The 27,388-nt window shown below is 36.3% G+C and overlaps 1 protein-coding gene across 2 annotated transcripts in view; it reads left to right on the plus strand.

Annotated features, from left to right (window-relative positions):
- Positions 1–21,639: 21,639 nt before the first annotated feature.
- LOC137247004 (solute carrier family 2, facilitated glucose transporter member 3-like) overlaps positions 21,640–27,388 on the plus strand; it is a 52,898-nt gene continuing 47,149 nt past the window's right edge. For both annotated transcript variants that reach the window (XM_067778070.1, XM_067778071.1), the window contains exon 1: positions 21,640–22,095. In XM_067778070.1, coding sequence (XP_067634171.1) covers positions 22,063–22,095 — 33 coding nt within the window. In that variant the 5' untranslated portion in view covers positions 21,640–22,062. The remainder of the gene's footprint in view (positions 22,096–27,388) is intronic.

The following is a 27,388-nucleotide window of genomic DNA, read 5'->3' on the forward strand; positions in this document are numbered from 1 at the left end:
CGTCAAAAATTTCCAAATGAATTTACCTTAAAATTCTTATACCATGGTTGAAACGGTTACGGCTGCCAATAAGGTTAAGTTCTTAAACTATCGATCGTTTTGTTATTGCAAAACCATCGGTTTTTTCTTTCGATAGTCGATAGTTTCGATAGTGAGTTTTCCAGGAAAGGATGTTTAAGTTCAAATTCAAAATTATTGCATTTCTTGAAGTTATTTCCTCTAACTTTTTAGCATATTGGGTGACGTACCGAATTGTGACAGCATTTAGGTAAGCAATGGTAAGTACTAATCCAAAAACGTAATGTCTCGTATTTTATTTGCTGTTATAACAGCAAAACACTCCCAGAGGGTTTAGGATGTGAATCCGATACGAGCCCAGTTTCGACGGGAGTGATTTGTTTGAACTCCCGAAGGCCTCCTTGAAGCGACTACACTTTATTTATCTGGTATTTTTTAAAGGCAGATGAGCTTTACGCAGATATGACGATAGTGCTGCGAATAAAAATCCAAAGGCTTCGCTGGATGATATGTCATGTTGTGCGAATGCACAAAGAAAGTTGCATACCTACAACAACAACAACAAAAACATCGAGAGTTTTGCAGCTCTATTACGAGATGCGCTCATCTTCGGAGTGGGGGCCGCCCTATTCCTCTACTCCGTAGGCGGGTTCCGATAAAAATACTTGCTGAGCTGGAGCATCATCTTTCACTCGCACAACATCGCCTGCCCGCTGTGTTTTAGTTCGCTGGACTATGTTGATGTCTGCGTAAATCATTTAATCTTCTTCGGTACTCGCCGTCGCCAATGCATAGGGGTCCATAAATTTTTCGTAGAACCTTTTTCTCGAGCACCCCCAGAGCCGCCTCATCTGCTTCTGCACAGTAACTCGTAGAGCATGGTATTCGTTTGCCGAGAGAGGACTTCACTTTTTAATTTCCTATCTAGTCCAAAGTAGCATTTATTGGCAAGAGTGATTCTTCGAAAACGTTTTTGATATTGGTTTGCATAGTTTCATTTATTCGTCATTTAAACACAAAAAGTTCTGTTGCTGATTGATTATAGGCAACTTCTCTTTTGGAGTTGCGCACCATATTTACACACGGCGACTTTTGAAATTTTATTCAATTCTTTCAAAAAATTTGTTCTATATGAGTCTATACTTATCAAAACCGCCTAAGTCCACATGTGACATTTTATTGTATGACGGTGCGTATGACTAACCTACTAACATTCATGAAAATTGTATCTTCAATCACGGTTGCCACAGCCTGTTTTCATTTCGGACCAAAATTCGTCGAAAAAAAGGACCAAATTTCAAAAAAAAAAAAAGGACCAAAATTTGTTTTCATTTATTAGTATACAAACAATGTAGTAATCAACAACTTAAAAAGTAAAAAACAACACGACGTTACAACAAACAAAAAGTGCTTCAGTTAAAATTGATGATAATTGTTGATGATGATATTTTTCAGTCTTATACACATATGTACATATGTGTATATATTTAAAAATTTAAAGCATACATGTTTATAATATATTCTGGGCAGGGCCGCGGAGAGGGGGCAGTCAGGGAAATTGCCCTGGGGCCCGGACGGTTTTTGGGGGCCCGGCAAGGCAAAGCAGTATTGACAGTACTCTAACTAGGATCTCATAGATACATACATATTTTGTTGCTACAAAAAATTGTTTTAAAATTGAAAATCACTTAACTAAAACCATAAGCATCCGATCAAATACTATGGGGCATAGTCATAGTCGAAATAAAATGTGCTTTTAAGTTAGATAAACAGTTAGATTGACACAATTTTATAAGCGCTATCTGTCAAAAATGCTTCAACTAACTTCAAATCACATTTTATTTCGACTTCCCAACGACTTAAGTGGTCGCCATTTCCTTCAAATCATACTCCATACTACTCTAAAAAACGGAGAAAAAGTAAAGCGTGATTGGCTCGTTTGGAGTACAACGAAGGAAGAGATTTTTTGTTTTCCTTGCCGGTTTTTCAGCCAAATTTCCGAAAATACCTGATCAGCTGTGACAAAAGCTTCAGGTTATTCTAAAGAAAAAGGTTGGAAGAGGTTACACGACAAAATTCCTGAACATGAAAATAGTCAAAATCATAAAACTTGCTATATAGAGTGGCGCCAATATGAAATGAGAATTCGAAATGCAAGTTCACTGTCGCAGAGTTCTTGATGTTGTTTTATTTCTTGGAGAAAAAGGATTGGCATTTAGAGGGGATAATTCATTGATCGGAAATCCAAAAAATGTAAACTTTCTTGGTATTTTGGAACTGATCAGCAATTACGACCCCCTATTGCATGAACATTTGGAGAAGGTGAGGGAATCTCAAACGAAAAAGAATCGTCTCCAAGCACATTATTTGTCTGATGAAATACAAAATGAGTTCATAGAAATCTGTGCAAGTCAAGTAATTAGAAAGATAGAAGGCGAGAGAAAGTCCGTCAAGTATTACACAAAAATAGTGGATGCAACCCCTGATTCTTCGCATATTGAGCAGACTGTTTTTATATTGCGTTATGTTTTATTAGACAGGGACCCGGAAAATGGAAACTCCAAGAACGCTTTCTAGAGTTTGTGGGTTGTAACGCAAAAACAGGAGAAGCTCCCACTGAGCTGATTCGCAGCACTCTAAAAAAGTTCAATATTCCACTGGATGACTGCCGTGGGCAAGGGTATGATAATGGCAGTAATATGAGCGGTCATTACAAAGGAGCGCAGAGTCATATCCTGAGAGATAACTTCCTGGCAATATTTGTACTTTGTGCTTGTCATAGTTTAAATTTATGTGGAGTGGAAGCTGCTGAATGTTGTGCAGAAGTCATCACATTTTTTGGTATTATGCAGAAATTGTATAATATCTTTAGCGCAAGCCCTCAGAGATGGGAAATTCTCAAGGAAAAAACTAATTGCTCCTTGCACAGCATGCCACAAACACGATGTTCTGCTCGTGTGGATAGTGTGAAACCTTTCGAAACTCACATTCCCCAAATGTTGAAAGCTATTGATGAAATCAAGCTTTTGCATCTGAGTTCAGAAACAGTAACGGATTTGAAAGGTATTGAAGCATATATGGGGAAATTTGAGTGTATCATCTTAGCCTCCATTTGGCTCAAAGTGTTGACGGTAATCAACCATCGCAATCTGGTACTGCAACCTAGAAATGCCGCACTGGACGTGAAACAGAAAATGTACGTAGCCTGATTGATGAGTTGAAGAAGTTTAGGGATGAATGGTCGATCATACTTCAAGAATGTAAGGTTCTGGCAGGGAGTATAGGAGTTGTGAATACCTTCCCAGAGAAAAGAAGGAAGATAAGAAAACGCCAGTTCGATAAATTACCTGGCGAATCACCTGAGTGTGGTTCCGAAACTCAATTCAAACAGCAAGTTTTTTACGTTCTTTTGGACTGATCGATTGGTAACATGACAAGACGTTTCGAAGCCGTAAATGACATTGCGATTAAATTCAGTTTTTTGTGGAAGTGTCAGAATCTGACGGAAGAAGAGCTCAGAGAAAAGCAGCGGCATTCTGCGATATTTCTACGGATCTAATAGATGAAATCATTCATCTCAAAGCCATCCACTTAGCAAATTTGGGATGTGATTCGCTGCCCCCATTTCAACTTCTGAACAAATTCCATGACTTGAAGATGGAAGTATTATCTCTGAACATCTGCATAGAATTAAGAATATTTTGCACACTTCCAGTCAGTGTGGCTGAAGGGGAGCGTTCTTTTAGTCTATTGTCTCGCGTGAAACATTTTTTACGTTCTACCATGAGCCAAAATCGCATGAAAAGCGTTGGAGTCCAGCCCTGCTCGCAGCATTAGTTTTGAATCGGTAATTTCCATATTCGCAGACTAAAAAGTACGGAAGGTTTTCCTTGGCTGATTCAAGCTCTTAAAATGTACATATTTAGAAAAAGTTAATGTAAGCAAATCAAACAATAAAACTAACATTTCATTTATGTAAGTGTTCTAGTAAATCTTATTTTATATGAAATAAAACTGACAATGTGAATTGAAAAATTTATGTATGTTATGTTATTTTTTTACTGGATTGAGTTTATTTTTTAGGGGGCCCGAAAACGCGAACTGTCCCAGAGGGCCGACTCGGCTCTCTGCGGCCCTGATTCTGGGCTAAATCGAAAAAAACATATAATAAGCACTGTTTTATACCGTTCATTGTATAACTTTTCTAGGACAAGCGTATGTCTTTCACCGTCCAAACGTAATGAGGAACTGGGTTTTGCGTACAAAGTTCTTTGGCTAACATTATGTGGTTGATTGAAATAAACTCCAATTTATTGCGTAATTTGGTTTTAATAAGAGACAATTGGCGGCCAACGTGGTGTGATGGTAGCGTGCTCCGCCTACCACACCGAATGCGCAGGGTTCATACCCCGGGCAAAGTAATATCAAAATTTTAGAAATAAGGTTTTTCAATTAGAAGAAAATTTTTCTAAGCGGGGTCGCCCCTCGGCAGTGTTTGGCAAGCACTCCGAGTGTATTTCTGCCATGAAAAGCTCTCAGTGAAAACTCATCTGCCTCGCAGATGCCGTTCGGAGTCGGCATAAAACAAGTAGGCCCCGTACCGCCAATTTGGAGGAAAAATTTAAAAAAAGGAGCACGACGTAAATTGGAAGGGAAGGTCGGCCTAAACTCTCTTCGGAGGTTATCGCGCCTTACATTTTTTTAAATTTATTTTTTAAGAGACAATTCAAAAATGTTGCGCTCTGCGGCCGGCGAATTATGTGGGAGACTCAGTAAATTATATACAAAACCAAGCAATTCTTCAAAACACTTTTCGTTCCTACCATTTCTATAAAAGCTTGCTTTTTCCCAAAAAGCTAAAACGTCTATATCAGGCTTAAAATCACAATTTAATAGTCTTAAATGCTTCCATTGTGTAACAATGGTATCTTGCACGCACTTCATCAAGTACGAAAAATTATTTATTAACGGTATTATAGAAGTTTTGGTTTCTGCTAATACCTTGTCGGGAGTAATTGTACATAAAAATTGTATATCACATCTAGAAAAATCAGAGCGTTTTTGCATTTGCTTTAGGAGTTCAATATAAAAATCTTAAAATTTGTTTTTACCTCAAGTCGTTGTACATATGTAAAGTTATCGCTGCACTAACGCCACTTACTTCGAGACACGAACATTGTTACAGGACAAAGCGTTCTATGTAAAACCGGCCAATAGCTATCGGCTCTGCTGGTGAGAGTTACTGAAAATCGATTGCCATTCACAGGGTGTTCAAGCAAGCAAATTTTTTATCAGTGTTGCGTATTGTTATGAAAGTAAAAAAATTAAAAAATTCAAATCAAAGTACCAAGATCGTGACGGCTCGCCCAAAAAGGACTAAATTGAAAAAAAAAAAAAAAAACCAGCGGACCAAACGGGGTTGGAGCGGACCAAATTTGGTCCAAATGGACCAAACTGGCAACCGTGTCTTCAATACATTCCCTGCAAAAATTGTTGGCTTACGTGTTCCATTTTCTTCATGTTGGAGTACTCTAATACTGTTTTCACACAGACGGCTTATTGAATAATAAAGGCAGTTTTCTACATTAAGACGCTTATTGAGCTCAATCTTCCCTACGAAATTCGAGTCTATTATTATTTCATTAGTAGCTAATCGAATGCCTAATGAAGTCAAAAGCACAATGCAACTCTGTTGGCAGCGTTCCGCTTCCGTTTCCGTTTCTTAGTTTTCAAAGCAAATGTCATTGTCTGCATGGCGGAACGATACAAGGTGGCCGCATCGAACAGCTGATTATAACATTTTTTATTTGATTTGATACATCAACTACCGGCGCAGTACGATTTTGACATTTGTCCATCGAATTTACAAGTACATGGAATTTTTTTTGTTTGTAGGTATGTCACCATGCTCCCACCTTGTATCGTTCCGCCATGATTGTCTGTCTCATCCTTCATACTAATCGAGCAGTTACTTCTGTGTGAAAGCAAAAAATTTACGATTTCATTAGCAGGTGAAATGAGATCATTAAGTTTCTGTGTGAAAACAGTATTATACTAGGTTCAAACACACACCAAATTGGCGATTTATACTCTTTGGGCAATTTATTACGCAATTTGTCATATAATAAATTGTAATAATAAATTGCCAATTTAAAAAAAAATGCGTAATAAATTGTTTCAACCTGCAAATGCAACATTGTAAAGTGTGTTTATTGAGTATATTTAAACGTCACTTACGCATGGCTGAACTATATGGTTGGCTCATTTCATCAGCTGATTTTATGTCTTTCATTTCACTGGAGTAGGGACTGTCAAAAGAAGATGGCAAAATCAAAATGAAAACAAAACACTGAACACATTTTCTTACAACACACAAAAATTTCAAAGTTTTATGTTTTCATTCCATTCTATTCACCTAATACCAACACGCACATTTTGACAGCCTCAACAAAGATATGTTGTTACTGTAGAGATGAGCCAACCAGCTATCAAATTACTATTGTGTAAGCTAAATAGAGTTGTATGAACACCACTCAATTTAAATCGAAATAGCATCAATTTATTTTTCTGTTTGAACATAGTATTACATTGTTTAAAGAGTACTCGCGTTTTTTGAAGGGTTGTCGCACATACAAATTTTTCGTACACAAAGTACCCTGTGTTATAAGCTTAGACACAAACCTATCATCACTTCCTGCGCTAGCATACACAGGCAGCTATTTAAAAGTCAATTGGACATTAAACAAATTTCCTTCATGCCAAATTTTGAAATTTTTCCCTCACTGCTCATGTTGACTGATTTATAAAGGGGCCCGATATATGTATTATATGGCGCATGGGCAAAAATATTTTTTTTATTGCATGTTTTAAATCTTATTTAAAGTTGCGTTCTTTACTGTTACAAGTACATAACCACAATGAACAAGTAAGGAAGTCTAAGTTCTGGTAAAAATGAACATTAAATACCCAGCTGTACACTTGAAATGGTGTTGTTGTCCAGAAACGTTGGGAAATGGATTTTAAGAAAGGGGCAGTGCCACACCCATTTTTTAAGATTTGAATTTTTTCCCATTTCTTGTTATAATGGCACAAAATACGATTGGTTCAAAACTATTTTTCGCTAACATTTAACTTATTATTTTTACCTACCTCCTTTTAACGTCATTTATATAAAAGTGGGCGTGGTCCTTAACCAATCTTATCCACTTTTACTGAGAAATATTTCCTGCTATAAGGAAAATATGTGTACCCAATTTTGTTGGCTCCCGAAACATTGAAAATTGCTTAGACAAAAAGGGGCGGTGCCACACCCATTTTCAAAAATTAATTAGTGTTTTCCAATTTAATGTTGTCATTCAATTTAGAAAGTAAAATTTTATTGATACCAAACTCTTTTTCGGTAAGATATAGCTTATTATTTTCGTCTACCATCCTTTAAAAATCTTTTATATAAAAGTGGGCGTGGTGTTTGATCAATCTCGTCCATTTTTTCTAGAAATATTTCCTGCTATAGGGAAAATTTGTGTATCCAATTTTATTACGATCCGTTAAATTTTCTTCGAGTTATGGCTCCCGAAACAGAAAATGGCTTGGTCATAAAAAGGGCGGTGGCACGCCCCTTTTTTAAATTGGAAGTCCTTCCTATTTATTGTTATAAATCCAGTTGGAAAATAAAACACAATTGATATAAAGCTCTTTTTTGCAAAAATATGGCTTATTTTATTTTGTTACGATAGGTTTAACGATTTTTGATTTATGATTAATAATATTTGTAAAATTGATTTTAACACAAGTGGGCGGTGCCACGCCCATTTAAATTTTTTTTTTTTTTGAAATTTTTATCAACAGTCTCAATATTCACACGTCAAATTTCAACAATCTAGGTGTATTATTTACTAAATTATCAGGTTTTTTGTGTTTTGTGGAGAAGTGGTTACCATCCGATTTCGCTCATTTGCAATACTATTCTGGGTCCAGATAAGCTCGTGAGCCAAATCTGGTGAAGATATCTCAATATTTACTCAAGTTATCGTGCTAACGGACAGACGGACATGGCTCAATTTTTTTTCGATACTGATGATTTTGATATATGGAAGTCTATATCTATCTCGATTCCTTTATACCTATACAACCAACAGTTATCCAATCAAAGTTATAATACCCTGTGTACAAGTACAGCTGGGTATAAATATGTAAGGGTAATCGCGAATAACATTGCAAGTGACAATCATCAACATCGATTAGTTGGTATTCGATTGCATGCAATCGACTAACTGCCTTTATGCGAATACTGGCGGTTTCATAAACTAATTTTTTTGTGATAAAAATAAAAAAATAAATAAAATTGTTTACTGCAAAGTTAGTTACCGGAAATGTAGCTGACTATTCGAATAGTCGGAATTTATCACTAGTCGAATGCAAACAACTAGTCGATTAGTGATAAATGGTTTATTTTACCAAACAACTTTTGCTTATCGATTAATGGATTATTCGTTGCTGGCGATTACCCTTCAATTTTCAAATGAGCTCAAATTAAAGAGTTAAGCAAGGGTATCACACAAATAGTATTGATACTCACAATTATTTTAAGTTTAAAGTTTAATAACTTGCTATTGCCCCTGTACTTTCTATGGCCCTTTACCCATACGCATTTCCAAGATATCTAAATTTAAATCTCTGATCCATTCATTAGTGGAGGTCTGCTGCATTTATATGCCAATTAATGTAAGTTTATGTAATGTTACAAATGTTTGAACAACATGCCAGTAGTCTATAATGTGGGAGTATACGCACGTGAATGCGCATTGAATGGAACATTAGGGGTGTTCTATATTTGTAACTACTTTTTTTTTTTGTAAAAAGTTTAGCAAAGTAGTTCGATGTCTTTTCATAGATTTTCATAGAGAAATTAAGGGTCAATACTTACAGTTTCAGTTAATTGGCGGATCTCGGTTAACGATTTTAAGATTATTTTTGTAGAGTAATTTATTTCGAAAATTTTAGTATATATAAAACTTTTGGGCACAGTTTTGTAGTAATATTCATTAACATATTAACCAACATTTTTCGAATCGTACAGTGGTGAATGTGAAATAGACTTGGTTGGTCGACAAACTAAATAAAGGAGTTTGAAAAGTCCGCCTCTAATTTTGAAGCGTATATTGAAAGGCTCTCAGCAAAATTTAAAAAAAGTTTACGTGTAAACATCTTTGCTTATGGCATCTTCATCTTTGCTGACGCTAATCCAGAATGTATGACAATAACATGAGCGAAATCAGACAGGTAATTAAGGTAAGGCCAGGAAACGAAAGGAAAGGAAAGGCAGAAAAAGGAAATGGAACACTCGAAAAAAAAACACTTACCTAAAATGGGAACAACATTTCTTTAACAAATTTTAAAAAATTGTGGAAAATTTCAATATAATAAGTAAAAGGGAATATTTTACTTAAATTTTTTCAATCAGGAATACTTCGCTCAGCGAATAAGAGTACTTGACTGTAAAGTTGAGCTCCTCGACTAAAAATCCACAGCCTTGAAAGTTACGCAATTAAATTTTTTTTTTATAAAATTTTGCCCATTTTTAAAAAAATTTATTCCTAAAAGCAAGGAATAAATCTGTTTTAGTTTTTAACAATAAATTACTTGTCCAGATTTAGAGAAAAATGTCTATGGCAAATTACCACATACCATTTTTTCCTTATTTTTGTAGCTATTTTCATCGTTTTAAAGAATTTTTGAGTGAAGAGAAAACAATTGGTCGATTTGTAATCGGAGTTCTACCAATTTCTTATGGGCGTGTTATCGAAAAGTGTATGGATTTGTTTTTGCTTATTTACGCGAAAGTTATCGACAAAATGTATCAGATTGCTATTGAATTGTCGATTTTTTTCGAAAGGATATAGATTTTATATGGAAAAGTTGGCAATTTTCTATCGAATATTTATAGAAAAATAATCGATTTTCTAAAATTTGTCAATATGTCATGGAAAAGTTTATCAATTCCTTATCGGGGTGCTGTCAATTTGTCATCGGCATGTTAGGGCGACTCATCGGTTTATTATGAAACCGATACAGATTCAACTTAAACATACAATTAATGAAATATCTTTAATACGCCATTTACAAGCCGATAAGAAATAAATAATAAGCGAATGACAAAGCAATACAAAGCCGAAACAAACCGATAATTCGACGATAATAATTAGCTGATGATAATAAGTCGATAACAAAACAATAACTTGTCGTCAAAAGTCCCAACATTATTTGTTTCCGGTAAAATACCTCATAGCTGTTTTTTTCATAGTCAATCATTACTGATTTTTATACCTTTCATGAATTTAGTGTTCAAATACGTACGAAAACAGACACTTTCATTGTTTTTGGTATGACAAAATATGGCCAGTCCTAATGTAATTAAATTTACTATAAAAATCATATGCAAATTATTTTCGTGCACCCAAACACAAAGGCTAAATAAATTAACGGTTTATTTTCAGTAGTTGGTCAAGTTAAGCTTAAACTAAGTGTGCTTAAACTCTAGTCAAATTTAAACTCCAGTTAAACTAAAGTCAGTTTCTCAGTGACAGTTTAAGGCCGCCTTTGGGGTACGCTTTTTTGAACGCCAACATTGTTTTTTATTATCTAGATAATTTGTAGATACGGCAAAAACTTGATCTTGTTTACCCAACAAACATGGAACAAATATTTCTTCAGCCTTAGACGAATATATATCTAGCTCTGGAGTTGATATTTAACACCATTCTCCAATTACTATCCAACCATGGAGAAGTTTTGTAAAGTTTATAGCACTCCAGTTGATCTCCAAAGCCAGCCCCAAACTCTGAAAGATTTTGACAAATGTACAGCTCTCAAATAATTTTCAACACATTTATCCATTGTAGGCTTATCGAGTTGAGGTGCAGTTGAAAAATCTTCTTTAAGGTGGTAACACCAAAGTCAAGCTGAGAGTTGTGTTGGCAGCAGTAATGAAGCCATATAAATTATAAATAAATTCAACACGTTTTATTTTATTTTCGTGAAAACACTGTAGTATTGAAATGTTACTTTTGAGTCCAATTCTAGAAACACACTTGAGTACAAAGTTAAGAACCATCTTTTTATACCTTTCTTGAAAATGAAATGATGTATTAACTTCGTCACGAATACCAAAATTGTAAGTCCTTAAAGGAAAATAGATAGGCCCACCATTAAGTATACCGAAATAATCAGGATGAAGGGCTGAATTGATTTAGCCATACCCGTCTGTCCGTATGTCAGTTTGTATGCAAACTAGTCCCTCAATTTTTGATATATCTTGATAGAATTTGGTGGGCGAGTGTATTTAGGTATCCGATTAGACATTTGTCGGAACCGGCCGGATCCGACCACTATAGCATATGTATATCTCTCATACAACCGATTTTTCAGAAAAAGAGGATTTTTGTCATATCTTCCTCATTTTATCAGATTGAAGCTTCAAACTTCACCACATGCTTTTGTATATTGCACATATTATTGTCTGAAAAATGAATGAGATCGGTCGTATATACAGCATATATCCTCCACAACCGATTGTACAGATATGAACCTTTTCGTAATTACTGCCCCATTTTAAGAGCTAGATGCTTCAAATTTAACCGAATGCTTACGTATATAGCATATATTGTTGTCTGAAAAAATCATAGAGATCGGTGGTATATATAACATATATCCCCCACAACCGATTGTTCAGATAAGAAACTTTGCGCAATTTCTGCCCCATTTCAACAGCTAGAAGCTTCAAATTTCACCAAATGCATACGTATATAGCATATATTATTGCCTGAAAAAATCATAGAGATCGGTGGTATATATATTATATACCGCATATAAACTGTAATTTTTGCCCTTTTTTACGGCTAGAAGCTTCAAATTTCATGAAATACTTACGCTTACGTCATATATTGTTGAAATAAGTGATTCGTAGTCATAGTTTTTACATGAAGACCACAAAAAACGTGAAACTTTGCATCCTCACACGAACTACCTACGAATTTTGTAATTGATATTTAAGTAACTTCCCGATAAGTTACAAGCATGAAACTTGGAATATAGTTGGCAATGCAATAATAAGGAAAAAAACTCCGATAAGTGGCGCATGGATCGGCCGCTTAGGCTCAGCTTAAACTTCAGTTAAATTATACTTAAAACTGCAAAACAAATTTAAGCGTAGTTTAACTGACAAACTGAGTTGAACTTGTACTGAAAAACCGGGCCTTAAATTTATATCAAAGTGGCGGAATTTCACCCTCTATTTAAAAAAAAAAAATTTTCTTATACATGATAAAAAGTGATATGGTTGTATCACAACTGTTCTTGGCGAAGTTTTCAAAGTAGGTTCTCAAGTCATTCGGTATTCTTTTGGCTATGATTTCTTTTGTAAAAGTGTGTGGGGTTATGTCACGAGGTCACTTAAATTTTGTTTTGGCAAATATCCGCGTACATTTGACTCATACTATTTATTTGAGTATATGTGCTCTATATAATAAACTGTATATAATTTTGGAAACGTGGGCGCAACCACGCCCCTTATTAGAAAAAATTTAATTTCGCTATAATTCCGCAATTATCTGAAGCAGGTATCCAATATTAGGTATAAAGATTCCGGTCATAAGAGAGTTGTGGTGAGCGAGGTAGTGGGATGAGCGGGAATAGTAGAGGTATCGGTAGTGGGAGTGCGAGGGTGGAGAAGCTGGAAAACTTACGGACATATGGTAATGACAAGAATAAGAAGAATAAATGGAATATAGAAAAGACGAGGATGGAATAGAGAGTGATAATGGGAAGGAAGTACCACTTTTAAATGTAGACAAATATAGTTTTTTGGGCAGGACAACGACGCCCGGCTACGCTAGTAAAAAAAAAAAAGATGCTGCATTTTTGTAAAAATAATCTCTAAACCAAAAATGTATATGTGTAAAACTGTGGGCATCGACAAATTTTGGCATCAGTTTCAGTTGCATCAGAAGTTCATTCAAAAATTGATTTCAGAAAGTACTTTCAATTTGGTTAAGACAAAAATCTTAATATAAACCGTTCACTGTACTCTAAGGCCCGGTTTTTCAATACAAGTTCAACTCAGTTTGTCAGTTAAACTACGTTTAAATTTATTTTGCAGTTTTTCACTCTACTTTAACTGAAGTTAAAGCTGAGCTTAAGCGGCCAATATGGCCTATCAGTTATTGCGTTCGTTCAAAAGGGCGTCGAATATACCCAACAAGCATTCGGGTTTGACTACCATTAGAGCTCATGTTGAGAACTAGGCATACTTCTACAATCTCAAGAGTTGTTTCGAAACAGTGGCTCAACTAGAGAATCATAGCGTACTCTGCAAAAGAGGAAATAAAGCAAGAAATGCTATTACTTAAGTTGAAAAAATTTAATGAACCACTAACTGGACTCAAATGTGAAATTCCATACTACAGTATTTTCACGAAAATAAAATAAAATACTGCTATCAACGAGGTGTTTATTTCTCATAATAAACAGCTGTTGTGGTTTGGTGGTACCATCTTGCAGATTTTTTTTTCAACTCCCCCTCAACTCGATATCCAATGTGGGATCTCAACTGGAGAAATATGTTGAATATTCATTTTAAATTTCTCAAAATCTCTCGAACATTGGATAATAATTGGAAAATATTAATGACGTTGGAGATCAACTGAAAAACTTTTAATTTTACAAAATTTCTCAAAGGTTGGTAGTGATTCGAGAATGAAGTTGGATATTAACTCGAGAACTATACGGTTTAAAAATAATTAAATAGCGATGTTGGATATCATCTCCGGAACTAGATATATATTTCGCTGTAGAAATTTTTTTCCAAGTTTGTGGGGTAAACAAAATCCGGCTGTTGCCGTATCTACAAATTATTTAGATAATAAACAAGTAAGAAGTCTAAGTTCGAGTGAAACCGAACATTACATACCCAGCTGTACACTTGAAATGCTGTTGTTGTTTGTTTTGTGTGCTTAATAGTGTTACAAGGCTGCGCAATAATACATATGTACATATTTGGCTCCATTCTGAACTAATTTTTCTTCGAGTTATAGCTCCCGAAACATAGAAAATTAGTCATAAAAGGGGCGGTGCCACGCCCATTTTTTAAAATTTGAAGTTTTTCCTATTTATTGTTATAAATCCACTTGGGAAATGAAATACCATTAATATAAAGCTCTTTTTTGCAAAGATATAGCTTATTTTATTCGACCACGACCCTTTTAAAATCTTTCATATAAAAGCGGGCGTGGTTCTTAACCGATTTCGTTAATTTTTCTTCAAAGCATTCCTTATAGTAAAGGCAACCTCTCTGCCGAATTTTGTTATGAAAGGTTTAACGATTTTTGATTTATGATTAATAATATTTGTAAAATTGATTTTATGACAGGTGGGTGGTGCCACACCCATTTAAAAAAATTTTAAAATTTTTATCAAGAGTCTCAATATCAGTCCACGCTTCAAATTTCAACATTTTAGGTGTATTATTTACTAAATAATCAGGTTTTTTGTGTTTTCCAAAATGTTATATATATAAAAAGTGGGCGTGGTTTTCATCCGATTTCGCTGATTTTCAATACCAATCATTCTGGGTCCAGATAAGCTCGTCTACCAAATTTGGTAAAGATATCTCAATATTTACTCAAGACGGACGGACGGACGGACAAGGTTCAGTCAATTTTTTTTTTCGATACAGATGATTTTGATATATGGAAGTCTATATCTATCTCGATTCCTTTATACCTGTACAATCAACCGTTATCCAATCAAAGTTATAATACCCTGTGTGCAAGTACAGCTGGGTATAAAAACCAATGTTGCCGGCAAAAATCCAACCCCAAAGGCGGCCTTAAACTGTGACTGAAAAACTGCTGATTAGTTTAACTGGTGTGTAAATTTGACTAGAGTTTAAGCAAACTTACTTTAAGCTTGGCTTAACCAACTACTCAAAAACCGGGCCATAATAAGATAAGCGAACAACCAGACTTACGTGAATATCCCAAATGTATGTAAACACGATTTAAGTGAAAGCCACCCTAATGAAAAGAAGTAGCTATCCATCAATTTGTTATTGCTTATTATGAATAAGTAGAGTGAAATGAATAGATTTCGATGAGGAAAAATTTTAATTTTCCAAGTATTTGATGTGTTCATAATCGCTTAGTACGTATGTGTGCATATGTGCATTGATAACAACCCTACAAAAAATCGTACAATTAATCTCTAAAGAGATTGGTCTCCGATTGTCCTCTTTTGTCTACATTTGGGCGTAGTTGATCCCCTTTAGTCCTTTTCGAGTAGAGTTGGGATTAGTCAGTTTGAAATCTATGTAGCCCATTTTAAGAAATATTAAAAAAAAACGGCAACGAAATGAGAAAAATAAAAAAGATTACAGTTGATTGAATCGAATTATTTAAGAAAAATGCGGATTCCTATACCGAACATGAATTACTAGGACTTAACGACTACAGCGCAGTGGAGAATATTTTTAGGCCTTTTTGAAAGGCGGGCAAACAACTTACATCAAATAGATTTGGAGTCTTGGCAAATGTTTCGACTGGTCCCTATTTGATTCATTATTAAAAAGAAAAGGGAATAGTCTTCATATGGACCCATTTGGGTACAAAGAGAGTTTGGACCAACTCCCTTTCGGGTATAAATGGGTACAGTTAGTCTCTTCATAGGGCATGCTCAAACAAAGGGGAACAGTTCAACTCATACAATGAGATCAAAACTGACATTGGTCGCATACTCCTTTGCGACTCATCCCGGATTCATCCTAGACTTATCGCATTTTTTGCAGGGAATTTTCAGACACGGGCGTTGTATTGTGTGATCTTGAATTATTTTTTAAATTAAAATGTCCAGATGCCCCCTTCCTTCCTATTTGGGACCGTTGCAAATGCAATTCCTATATAATATAGACACATACATACGTATGCATGGATGTACCTGTGAATAGTTAGCTGGAAGTTACTAAAACAAGTATTTTCCTAAATATACTTTCATTAGGGTGGTCGGTATAAATCAAATAACCGATTTTTCAGTCCCACCCCTTCAAATGTTAATACCAAAGCCGAGAATTTTACATACATTTTTGGATCCGATTGGAACCGACTAAGGGGTGTCGTACGGAAGTCAAAGTTAAGCAGATGATGTCGTAATTGTCACAAGTGGAAAGTGCCTTCCAACAGTTAGCTCTTTTTAATGGATACATATAAATACCCTGTAGTAGAAACCTTGCATAAAATATCTAGGAATCATTCTAGAACGGAAGTTGTCGTGGAAGCTCAACGTGGAAGATAAATGAAAAAGACATCGTCGCCACTATATGCATTAAAAAGAATGCTGGTTACGTGGGGTCCATCGCCCTTTCTCCTTTATTGGGTATTTTCAGCGATTGTAAAGCCTAACCTATGCTATGGAGTCCTTGTTTGGTGGATGGACAGCCAGACAAAAAAAGAACCTACCTGAAAAATGTAGAGGGGTATGCAGGCTATCAATGATTAGCAACCCGAAAACAACCCCGATGGCTGCACTGTATGCCATTCTGCAAATTCCACCTATAGACCTGGCGGCGCAGAACATAGCGTTAACAACCGCGACAAGGCTCGTTGCTACGGGGCAGCTTGAGCGCAGACCATATAGCCATAGTAGTAAAACGTCATCAATTAGAGAACAAACAGACTTCCTGATTCCGTATCTGCGCTTCGAAGGAGCTCTTAGAGCCACAGTAGAGGGGGATGGTTGGCGGTTGCTCAAATGCCGGTCAAGGTGATAGAGGCGTATACCGATGGTTCCAAAGGAATGGAAGGATAGGGTCTGCGATATACTGTATTGATCCAGAAATAAACAGATCCTGGAAGCTGGCAGATCACTGTATTGTTTTCCAGGTGGAAGTGGTGGCCGTAACCAATGCAGTAGAAACACTGGAAAAAAGCTTTAACTACAGACGCGTCAATGTTTATACTGACAACCAAGTATCATTTAAGGCAATAATCTCGGATAACTCAACAGCCAAAAGTGTGTTAGAGTGTAAGCGATCTCTGGAAAGAGTCGGCATATGGAGAAATAACTATATTGGATCCCAGGGCATATGGAAATAGATGGAAATGAAAAATAGGGTGAGCTGGATAAAATGGGGGCACATCCCCCAAGGTTTTCTCCGTAAACGTTCGGCACATGATCGACCAGGCGGGAAAGGCCTGGATCCAAGCGCGGGGCTGTTGAGTTTCGGAGATGATGTGTAGGTCATACAACCTTAGACTAACAAAGTTACTGTTACCTTTGAAAAGGGAGGTCTGTAGACTCAAGACGGGTATTCTGACTGGACATTGCCTTCTGGCGTCACATGTTTTTATATAAGCGTTGTCAGTGAAAGCAGATGTAGGAAGTGTGGGTTAGAGTAGGATACAATGGAGAACGTTGTTAGGAGTAGCACAGCTGTCAGATCTCTTCTAGTATTTGCCAAGAGCATGGAATTATTTTATAGCATAGGTGCTGGTTTTAGATTTGGTTTTTCAGTTTGGTCGTTAAATGAACTTTTGGTACCACTGGGGGCTCATTCTAGTTCAATCTAAGCTAACATATGTGTTATTGCCAACTGTAATTTTATCGGCTTTGGGAATAAGAAAACAAACAAACTAAAATTTTTTGAGTCGCCATACAAAAATATTTTCTTAACCTTGGTATTACTGTTTGAAAAGGTGAGACTCGAAAAATTGCTTATTTATAATTAGTAAGGACTACCCTAACTTACATACATATGAATATCTCCATTTTTATAAATTAACCAAATTAATTATAACTAGTAGAAACGGTACCAGGCGCAGATCGGTGCAACTAAAAATTATTAACCCACTATATTCACGTGTTTGACTCGCATTGCAAGAGTGGCTGTTTCGATTATCTGGCCTCGTTCAAAACCGATCACGTACTAATATGCTAGATGTGAATACTCTACGAGGTCCACAAACGACCTTACCTTGAGTTACGCCTCCTTGCAGCAAATAAAGCGGAAAGTTTGCTATCGAGAAGTGGCACACGAGTTTTATTGATGTGCAGCTTGGATACAAAAGTCAAGATCCCAAGTAGCGCACGGGGCGTCATTTTTATGCACATTTCTCATGGAACCAATTGATGTTGTTTTAGTATGGCTTGCCCGTGTTCCTTTCAAATCAATTGGTGCCGACAACAAACCTGCTAATATCCTTTAAAAAAAGTTTAGCTACTTCCTGACCATTTACACAGCGCGAAATTGTTCCTTTGCTCCCTTTCTCTTCACAGCTAGTAAAATGCTGTTGAAAGGGATCCTCATTCTTCCAGAATGCAGGCAGAGCGGCCAATGTTCCGTGATTGTGGCAAAGATCTTAAATATTAATTCCTTGACCTATTTAGTAGATCCTCTATCCTCCTACTATCGTAATTCGGCCAGGTTTGCTTGGTTATTTTGCAGGTGTTCGAGGAGTACCAGTTGGAGACCGCTCACTCCTTGAATCTGACATGTACTTTCTTTTGATAGATATAATTAGATGATGCATCTCGACCACCTCTACCGCATTCATCAGGGCTCCTGACTTTGCATGCTCGTCAGCCTCCTCGTTGCCCTCAACGTTCCTGTGGCCAGGTACACATGCAAGGGTAATGCTTGCGAATAGTGAAATTGCGTCCTTTCTTTGCACTCCGTCTTGCCTGTAGTCCCCTTTTGAGGGGCCTAAACATTATGGTACCCATCAAAGGTTATTGATGGCGTCCGATGACGATGCCACGCCAGGAAGCCTTCTGAGGATACTACTTCCTGTGATCAGGTCCCCATGCAAAGGTAATGCTTGTCAATACAGAAATTGTGTTCTTCCTTTGTACTCCGTCTCGCCTTTAGTCCCCCTTTGAGTGGAACTAAACATTATGGCACCCGTCAAAGCTTATCGATAGCGTGCGATGACGGTGCCCGCCAGGATACTACTTCGGCCTCGAGTTCCAACAGTTAAACTCATGATGTCTTACTGCCGAACAAGTTACAGTTTCACGTATGTGAATGTTGGAATAGATTGAAGTGGGTGCACGAAAGCACACCTAGGCCAGTGACATTACGCGCGTTGTGATACCACAAAACGACACCATTAACTTTTCTCTATTAACCATTTTGGGGACCTGATAAATGCTACCAAGTCCTTGACATCATACTCAACGACCTAACGCAGATTGTCACAGAAAGCGCTGTCTTACGCCAGTCAGTTGCAGTTGAAGATGAACCACCGTGCCCTTCCTTTCACCCTCTTTACAACTCCTACAACAAGGCGCTGCTAACTTTTCTGCATGCCTACGTATAAGGCAGTGCCCAGTTAGTACACCTACAAGTGTGGAGATTTTGCCCTTTTTAAGGGTGTTAGATACACCGGTGTTTTTGTAACCATCTTTCGTCGGTTTGAAGATGGATGTGCTCTTTCAGTATTAGCTTGCGTGTGGCAATGGACACATCTAAGCGTTCTTAAACAGTAAGAATCTGCCTGGTAATACCCCGCCTAGCAAGTTCGTTTGCAATGCAGTTTCTCTCGATGTCTCTGTACCCCGGGACCTATGTGAGATGTACACGGTTCCGTTGAGCTAGCTTCTGCAGAGATCGGCGATAGTTTAGTGTTAGTACAGAATTGAACGAAAAAGAGTTTAAAGTTTTGGTAGCAGCCTAGCTGTCGCTGAAAATAAATATTTCATTTGCCGATATTGTGTGGCCCTATCCTAACTGCGGCTTCCATGATGACTGATGCTTCTGTCTAGAAGACACTACAGCGATTGGTTAATCTGAAGGAGAGTTGGAGATGTAGATGGCTTGAATAGGCTTCATCTCTAACTCTGCCGTTTAGCTTAGAACCGTCAGTGTATATGGAAATGTTGCGTCAACCACAAGCCAACTATCCGACTCCGCTCAGTCATCCCTACTAGGAATGCTTAGCACAAAGTCGCATTTCCAAATCATTGTGGTTGGATAGGGATTCGGCGTTGCTAGGAGTAAGAAAACTGTATGGGACGGGAGAGTTATCAGTTTTCGAGGCAGCAAACAAGTTAGGATCCAGAAAACTTTTAGTACTTGGCAAGAGGACGGAGCTAATTTATAATGTGGCATACATATTAGGGTGGGTCGATTTGTATGGACGAAAGTTAACCGATATCGCGCCATCGATTTTTCGATAGGATTTGGGCGCAGGAAAAAAGTTCCACTACGCATACACAAAAAAATAATTTTCGAGCCTGCGAAATTTCATTTTTTTTGACTTTTTTCGACTTTGAGTTTTAAGGTTTTTTTCATGACCTACTAAAAAAATGTTCATTTGATTGTAAAATTTTCATGTATACCCTGTCCGCCCAAAAATGTCCGCTAAAAACGTTGGAGATAACAAAAAAAATTATTTTTTTGTATACCCTGTCCGACCCAAAAATGTCCGCTAAAAACGTTGTCGATAACAAAAAATATTTTTTTTTTTCAAAACACTGTTATCGAGAACGTTGTTAGCGGACATTTTTGGGTCGGACAGGGTATACATGAAAATTTTACAATCAAATGAAAATTTTTTTAGTAGGTCATAAAAAAAAAGCCTTAAAAGTCGAAAAAAGTCAAAAAAATAAAACTTCGCAGGCTCGAAAATAGTTTTTTGGATATGCGTAGTGGCACTTTTTTTTCCTGAGCCCAAATCCTATCGAAAAATCGATGGTGCGATATCGGTTAATAAATCGACCCAGTCTAATACATATATTTAAAATTTGTTCCGTTTATCCGCCTCAAGAGTTTTCGTAATACTATAACACCTTCAACCGATGCTTTTTACTCTCATACAACGTTAGTTACTGCTGTTACTATTTGATGCCCGATAGTTTTTGTGTCTCTAGATAAGTAGACTTCGAATAAATAAATCAAATCATATTGAGGCTGCACTCTACCCACTACCACTGCCACCAATATAGCGTTGCAATAATCTACTAACACAAATGCAAATTACTTAAAATGTTTGTTCTCATAACTGCCAAATAACAATAACTACTGACATAAAAGTACTCGTGAGATATTGGATGTGACGTGCGGATCGGCTGGAGCTAACGCGTTTCATCAATACAGACACAACCATACATATTAGACTGGGTCGATTTATTAACCGATATCGCGCCATTGATTTTTCGATAGGATTTGGTCTCAGGAAAAAAAGTTCCACTACGCATAACCAAAAAAATTATTTTCGAACCTGCGAAAGGGTAAATTTTTCGACCAAAACACTCCCCAAAACCCAAAAAATAATTTTTTTTTTTTCAAAAAACTGTTGTAAAAACGTTGGCGATAAAAATATTTTTTGGGTTTTGAGGAGTGTTTTGGTCGAAAAATTTACCCCTTCGCCAATTTTTCGCATTCACAATTATTTTTTTTTGGTATACGTAGTGTAACTTTTTTTCCTGAGCCCAAATCCTATCGAAAATCGATGGCGCGATATCGGTTAACTTTCGTCCATACAAATCGACCCAGGTTAATACATATAAACATAATGACTGGATATTCGTATAAAAGCGCACCGGCCGATTTAACATTAAACAGAATTTACTAGCGCGCGAATCGGACAGAGCTTTCTGGTGGACAGAATTAAAATACTAAAGCAAAAAAAAAAAAAAAATTTTTAATAATAAAAACAAAAAATACTCAGAGAACATACAAAGCGTGTCGATCGCACTGATAACTCGGAAGTGCACGATATCGTGAATTATATAAAAAAAAAAGATAAAAATATAAAAATAAAAAAGTAACTAATACTATTCAAATATTACATACATATATATAAAATTATTCATAGTAGCAAATGTCATAAATGCATAATAAATATCAGTGTGCTATAACTTTTACTAAATACTAGTGCCCGACTTTATTACTTTATGGTAAACATAAATTGTTATTAAGTGATAAAACATCAGTGCAAAAGGGAAGTTATTAAAAAAAAAGTTTTATCAAATAATACGCTTGCTTATTCACTGCAAATGGAAAGCAAATTGGAGAAAAATGAAAGCAATGTAAGTCGCCATGCACAACAACAACAACAAAATCGATCATTAACAAGAATGAGTCTGCATGTACATTTCGTTTGATTTTTCATGGAAATGAAATGTTATTTTAATTTTGTCACGAATCTCAAAGTTGTAAGTCCATAAAGGAAAAGAGATAGGCCAACCAATAAGTATATCGAAATGATCAGGATTTCTTTAAAACTTACTAATTCTGAAAAACTCAAAATTTTCGAAAAAGTTAGGTTAGGTTGAACTGGCCGGTCCATGACGACCTCACATAGACTGATTGAGTCCGTAGTGTTACCAGAAGTTTGTTTTAACGACCAAACTGAAAAACCCTATCAAAAAGCAGGACCTATGTTATATAATAACTCCGACCTCTTGGCAAATACTAGAAGCTTCCTAGGACTTAAGCCACTTGTTGCTTCTAGATCTGACAGCTGTATCAATCCTAAAAGCTGGAGTCCCAGCCTAGCAAGTGCAGGGCACGAGCACAGAACTGCTCGATCGTTTCCTCTTCCAACCCGCACTTCCTACATCTGCTATCACTGACCAAGCCTAATTTAAAGGCATGTGACGCCAGAAAGCAGTATTCAGTCAGAATACCCGTCATGACTCTACAATCCACTCTTTTTTTAATGATAGAAGCAACTTTGTTAGTCTAAGGTTGTTAGACCTACACATAATCTTCGACACTTTACAGCCCCGCGCTTGAACCCACGCCTTTCCCGCTTGGTCGATCATGTGCACCTCTCGCCTTCGCTTAATCTCGCCCAGTCTAATTGGACGTCTACGCAGTAAGCTTCAAGGAATGCGCCCTTTTTAGCTAGTTCGTCGCTTTTTCATTCCCATCTATTCGCATATGCCCTGGGACCCAATATAGATGTATGCTTCTCCCTGTCCCGATTCTCTCCAGAGACTGCTTATACTCTAACACGCATTTAGATGCTGTGCTATGCGATTCGAAAAAGTTACTTATTCTCAAAAATTCTAATTTTGCAAATAAGTGACTTATTCTAAAGAAGTCAAAATTTTCAATTATAGTTACTTAATCCGAGAAAGTAAAAGTTTTCGCAAAATTTACTAACTACTAACAACTGAAAAAGTTACCAGTTAACCAGTTCAAAAAACCGGTTCCCAACAAGTAGTTGGTTTCAATAATTTAACTAGTTCGAAGAAAAGTAGTGGGCTTCAATAAAGTGTTTGGTATTACATATAATAAAAGTAATTTCTGATTTTTTCCATAAAGGGCTTTTCACTTTCATTTATCGGCCGAATCTTATCGAAGAAATCAGTAAAAATTCTACTGTGGTCCAAAATCACTAACAAAAAAGTTATTTCTTTCAATTTAATTGTGTAAGTAAATGAGTCAATACGAATATTTGCTGCATTTGCTATGTGAATCCAAACTATGTTACTTATACGCCATGGCCCATGGTTATACTCCTGTTTTTATCCAACTGTTCATTTATTCATTGGTTATTGGCATTATTTATGAACTATTTTGGATTAATTTCGAAGCTTTTGAGTGATTAATTCGGACTACGCATTTTGAGACCATTTTGAGTTTGTGGTAATTTTGGAACTCTTTCGGAATTCTTTCCAGATAATTTGGAACTATTTCGGGATCATTTCTGATTTCAGGACTGTTTAGGGACTGTTGTGGCGGCCACCGTGGTGTGATGGTAGCGTGCTCCGCCTACCACACCGTATGCCCTGTGTTCGCACCCCGGGCAAGCAACATCAAAATTTTAGAAATAAGGTTTTTAAATTAGAAGAAAATTTGTCTAAGCGGGGTGGCCCCTCGGCAGTGTTTGGCAAGCGCTCCGGGTGTATTTTTGATATGAAAAGCTCTCAGTTAAAACTCATCTGCCTTGCAGATGCCGTTCGGAGTCGGCATAAAACATGTAGGTCCCGTCCGGCCAATTTGTAGGGAAAATCAAGAGGAGCACGACGCAAATTGGAAGAGAAGTTCGGCCTTAGATCTCTTCGGAGGTTATCGCGCCTTACATTTATTTTTTTTTTTATTTTTTTTTTTTAGGGATTGTTTTGGGATAATTTAGTGACCGTTTTGGGATTGTTTCAGGATCGTTTTGGTGTGATTTCTGAGTTTTAAACGGTTTTATTTAGCTTGACTTGACAGGCTGGCTGTTTGGTTGGTTGGCTGGCTGGCACGAATTTTGTAATTGAAATTTAAGTAATACTATGTTCAAACAGAAAAATAAATTGAGGAAATTTCGATTTGAATTGAGTGCTGTTCATACAACTCGATTTAGCTTACACAATAGTAATTTGATAGCTGGTTGGCTCATCTCTACAGCAAGAACATACCTTTGTTCAGACTGTCAAAATGTGCGTGTTGGTATTAGGCGAATGAAATGGAATGAAAACATAAAACTTTGAAATTTTTGTGTGTTGTAAGAAAATGTGTTCAATGTTTTCGTTTCATTTTGAGTTTACCATCTTCTTTTGACAATCCCTACTCCAGTGAAATGAAAGACATAAAATCAGCTGATGAGATGAGCCAACCATATAGTTCAGCCATGCGCAACTGACGTTGAAATCTACTCAATAAACACACTTTACAAGGTTGTATTTGCTGTTTGAAACAATTTATTACGCAATTTTTTTTAAATTGGCAATTTATTATTACAATTTATTATATGATAAATTGCGTAATAAATTGCCCAAATAGTATAAATTGCCAATTTGGTGTGTGTTTGAACATAGTATAACTTCCTGATTAGCTACAAGCTTGGAAAAAAATCGCCAGAAGGTGGCGCAAGGATCGAGATATTCACAAAATTGGTATTTGTGGGCCGATTTAGCTCATATTTGGAACACATAATACATACAATAATAGAAAGGGACCTATGAAAAAAATCGCCGCTAGGTGGCGCAAGTATCGAGATATTTACAAAAATCGTATTTGTGGTCCGATTTGGTCCATATTTGGAACCCATGATACATACAATAATAGAAAGGGACCTATGAAAAAATCACCGCTAGGTGGCGCAAGCATCGATATATTTACAAAAATCGTATTTGTGGTCCGATGTGGTCCATATTTGGAACACATAACACATACATGAACAGAAAGCGACCTCTGATGTCCGATTTGGCTCATATTTGGAACAAATATTACATACAGTCCGGTAGAAGTGACATAAAAATATTTTGGAGTTGGAGGAGGGACAAGCATACGTGGCGCAGAGTCGAGTAAATTCTTTGGAAGGATTATGTATTGAGGACTTAGATTGTAACAAATTGTCCGGAAAGAGTCCTTGTAATAATGAGTCACTAAATGAACTAAATAGAATGAGAAATAATAGGCTCTAGATTGATGAGGAGTGTGATGACTAGTACCTAGGACCTACCTAATTATTTTATAGCTTTTAGTATTATTATTACTTCATGTAAGTATTGTTTTCAATAAAACCGTTTAACTTAAACATTTTTTTTTAATTATTTTATTTTGGGATAAGATAAGATCGGTACAATTTTCGGATCATGTTATGATCACTTTTGTATATTTTTGGGTATGTACATATATTAGGGTGGGTTGATTTGTATGGACGAAAGTTAACGGATATCGCGCCATCGATTTTTCAATAGGATTTGGGCTCAGGAAAAAAAGTTCTACTACGCATACCCAAAAAAAAATAATTTTCGAGCCTGCGATATGTCATTTTCCTTACTTTTTTCGACTTTGATTTTTAATGTTTAAGGTTTCAAATTTTCATATGTGTACCCTGTCCGACCCAAAAATGTCCGATAAAAACGTTGTCGATAACAATTTTTTGAAAAAACAAGTAAGGGTGAAACCGAACATTACATACCCAGCTGTACACTTGAAATGCTTTTGTTGTTTGTTTTGTGTGCTTAATAGCGTTACAAACATAGAAACATACAAAATTGCTTAGTCCGAAAAGAGGCGGTGCCACGGCCAGTGGCAAATATATAGCTTATTTTATTCGTCCATGACCCTTTTAAAAATCTTTTATATAAAAGTGGGCGTGGTCCTTAACCGATTTCGTTAATTTTTCTTCAAAGCATTCCTGATAGTAAAGGCAACCTCTCTGCCGAATTTTGTTACGGTAGGTTTAACGATTTTTGATTTATGATTAAAAATATTTGTAAAATTGATTTTATCACAAGTGGGCTGTGCCACGCCCATTTAAAGAAAATTTCAAATTTTTATCAAGAGTCTCAATATCAGTCCACACGTCAAATTTTAACATTCTAGGTGTATTATTTACTAAATAATCAGGTTTTTTGTGTTTTCCAAACTGTTATATATATAAAAAGTGGGCGTGGTTATCATCCGATTTCGCTCATTTTCAATACCAATCTAATCTGGGTCCAAATAAGCTCGTGTAACAAATTTGGTGAAGGTATCTCAATGCTTACTCAAGTTATCGTGTTAACAGACAGACGCACAGACGGACGGGCATGGCTCAATCAAATTTTTTTTTCGATACTGATGATTTTGATATATTGAAGTCTATATCTATCTCGATTCCTTTATACCTTTACAATCAACCGTTATCCAATCAAAGTTATAACACCCTGTGTACAAGTACAGCAGTGTATAAAAAAATATATGTTATGAAAATTTACAATCAAAAGACAATTTTTTTAGTAGGTCATGAAAAAAAAACCTTAAAAATCAAAGTTGAAAAAAAGTCAAAAAAATAAAATTTCGCAGGCTCGAAAATTATTTTTTTGGGTATGCGTAGTGGAACTTTTTTTTCCTGAGCACAAATCCTATCGAAAAATCGAAGGCGCGATATCGGTTAATAAATCGACCCAGTCTAATGTTTCATGAAAAAGAATGGTATATTAACTATGTCACGAATCTCAAAAGTGTAAGTCCTTAAAAGAAAATAGATAGACCCACCAATAAGTATATCGAAATGATCAGGATGAAGAGCTGAGTTGAGTTAACCATGTCCGTCTGGCCGTCTGTCTGTTTATATGCAAACTAGTCCCTCAATTTTTGAGAATGAAAAATTTGGTGAGCCTGTATATTTAGGTGTCCGATTAGACATTTGCCGGAACCATCCGCATCGGACCACTATAGCATATATCCCTCATACAACCGATTTTTCAGAAAAGAGGATTTTTGTCATATCTTTCTCAATTTATCAAATTGAAGTTTCAAACTTGGCCATATGCTTTCGTATATTGCAAATATTGTTGTCCGAAAATTTCGAAGGGATCATAGTTGAAGTGCGTTCTGTTTTGCGGGTTTTACCCACATGTTTATACATAAGTATCAAAAAGTAGTTGACACCAA

This window comes from Eurosta solidaginis, chromosome 3 (genome assembly GCF_040869045.1).
Source record: "Eurosta solidaginis isolate ZX-2024a chromosome 3, ASM4086904v1, whole genome shotgun sequence".
NCBI classification, from domain to species: Eukaryota; Metazoa; Arthropoda; class Insecta; order Diptera; family Tephritidae; genus Eurosta; species Eurosta solidaginis.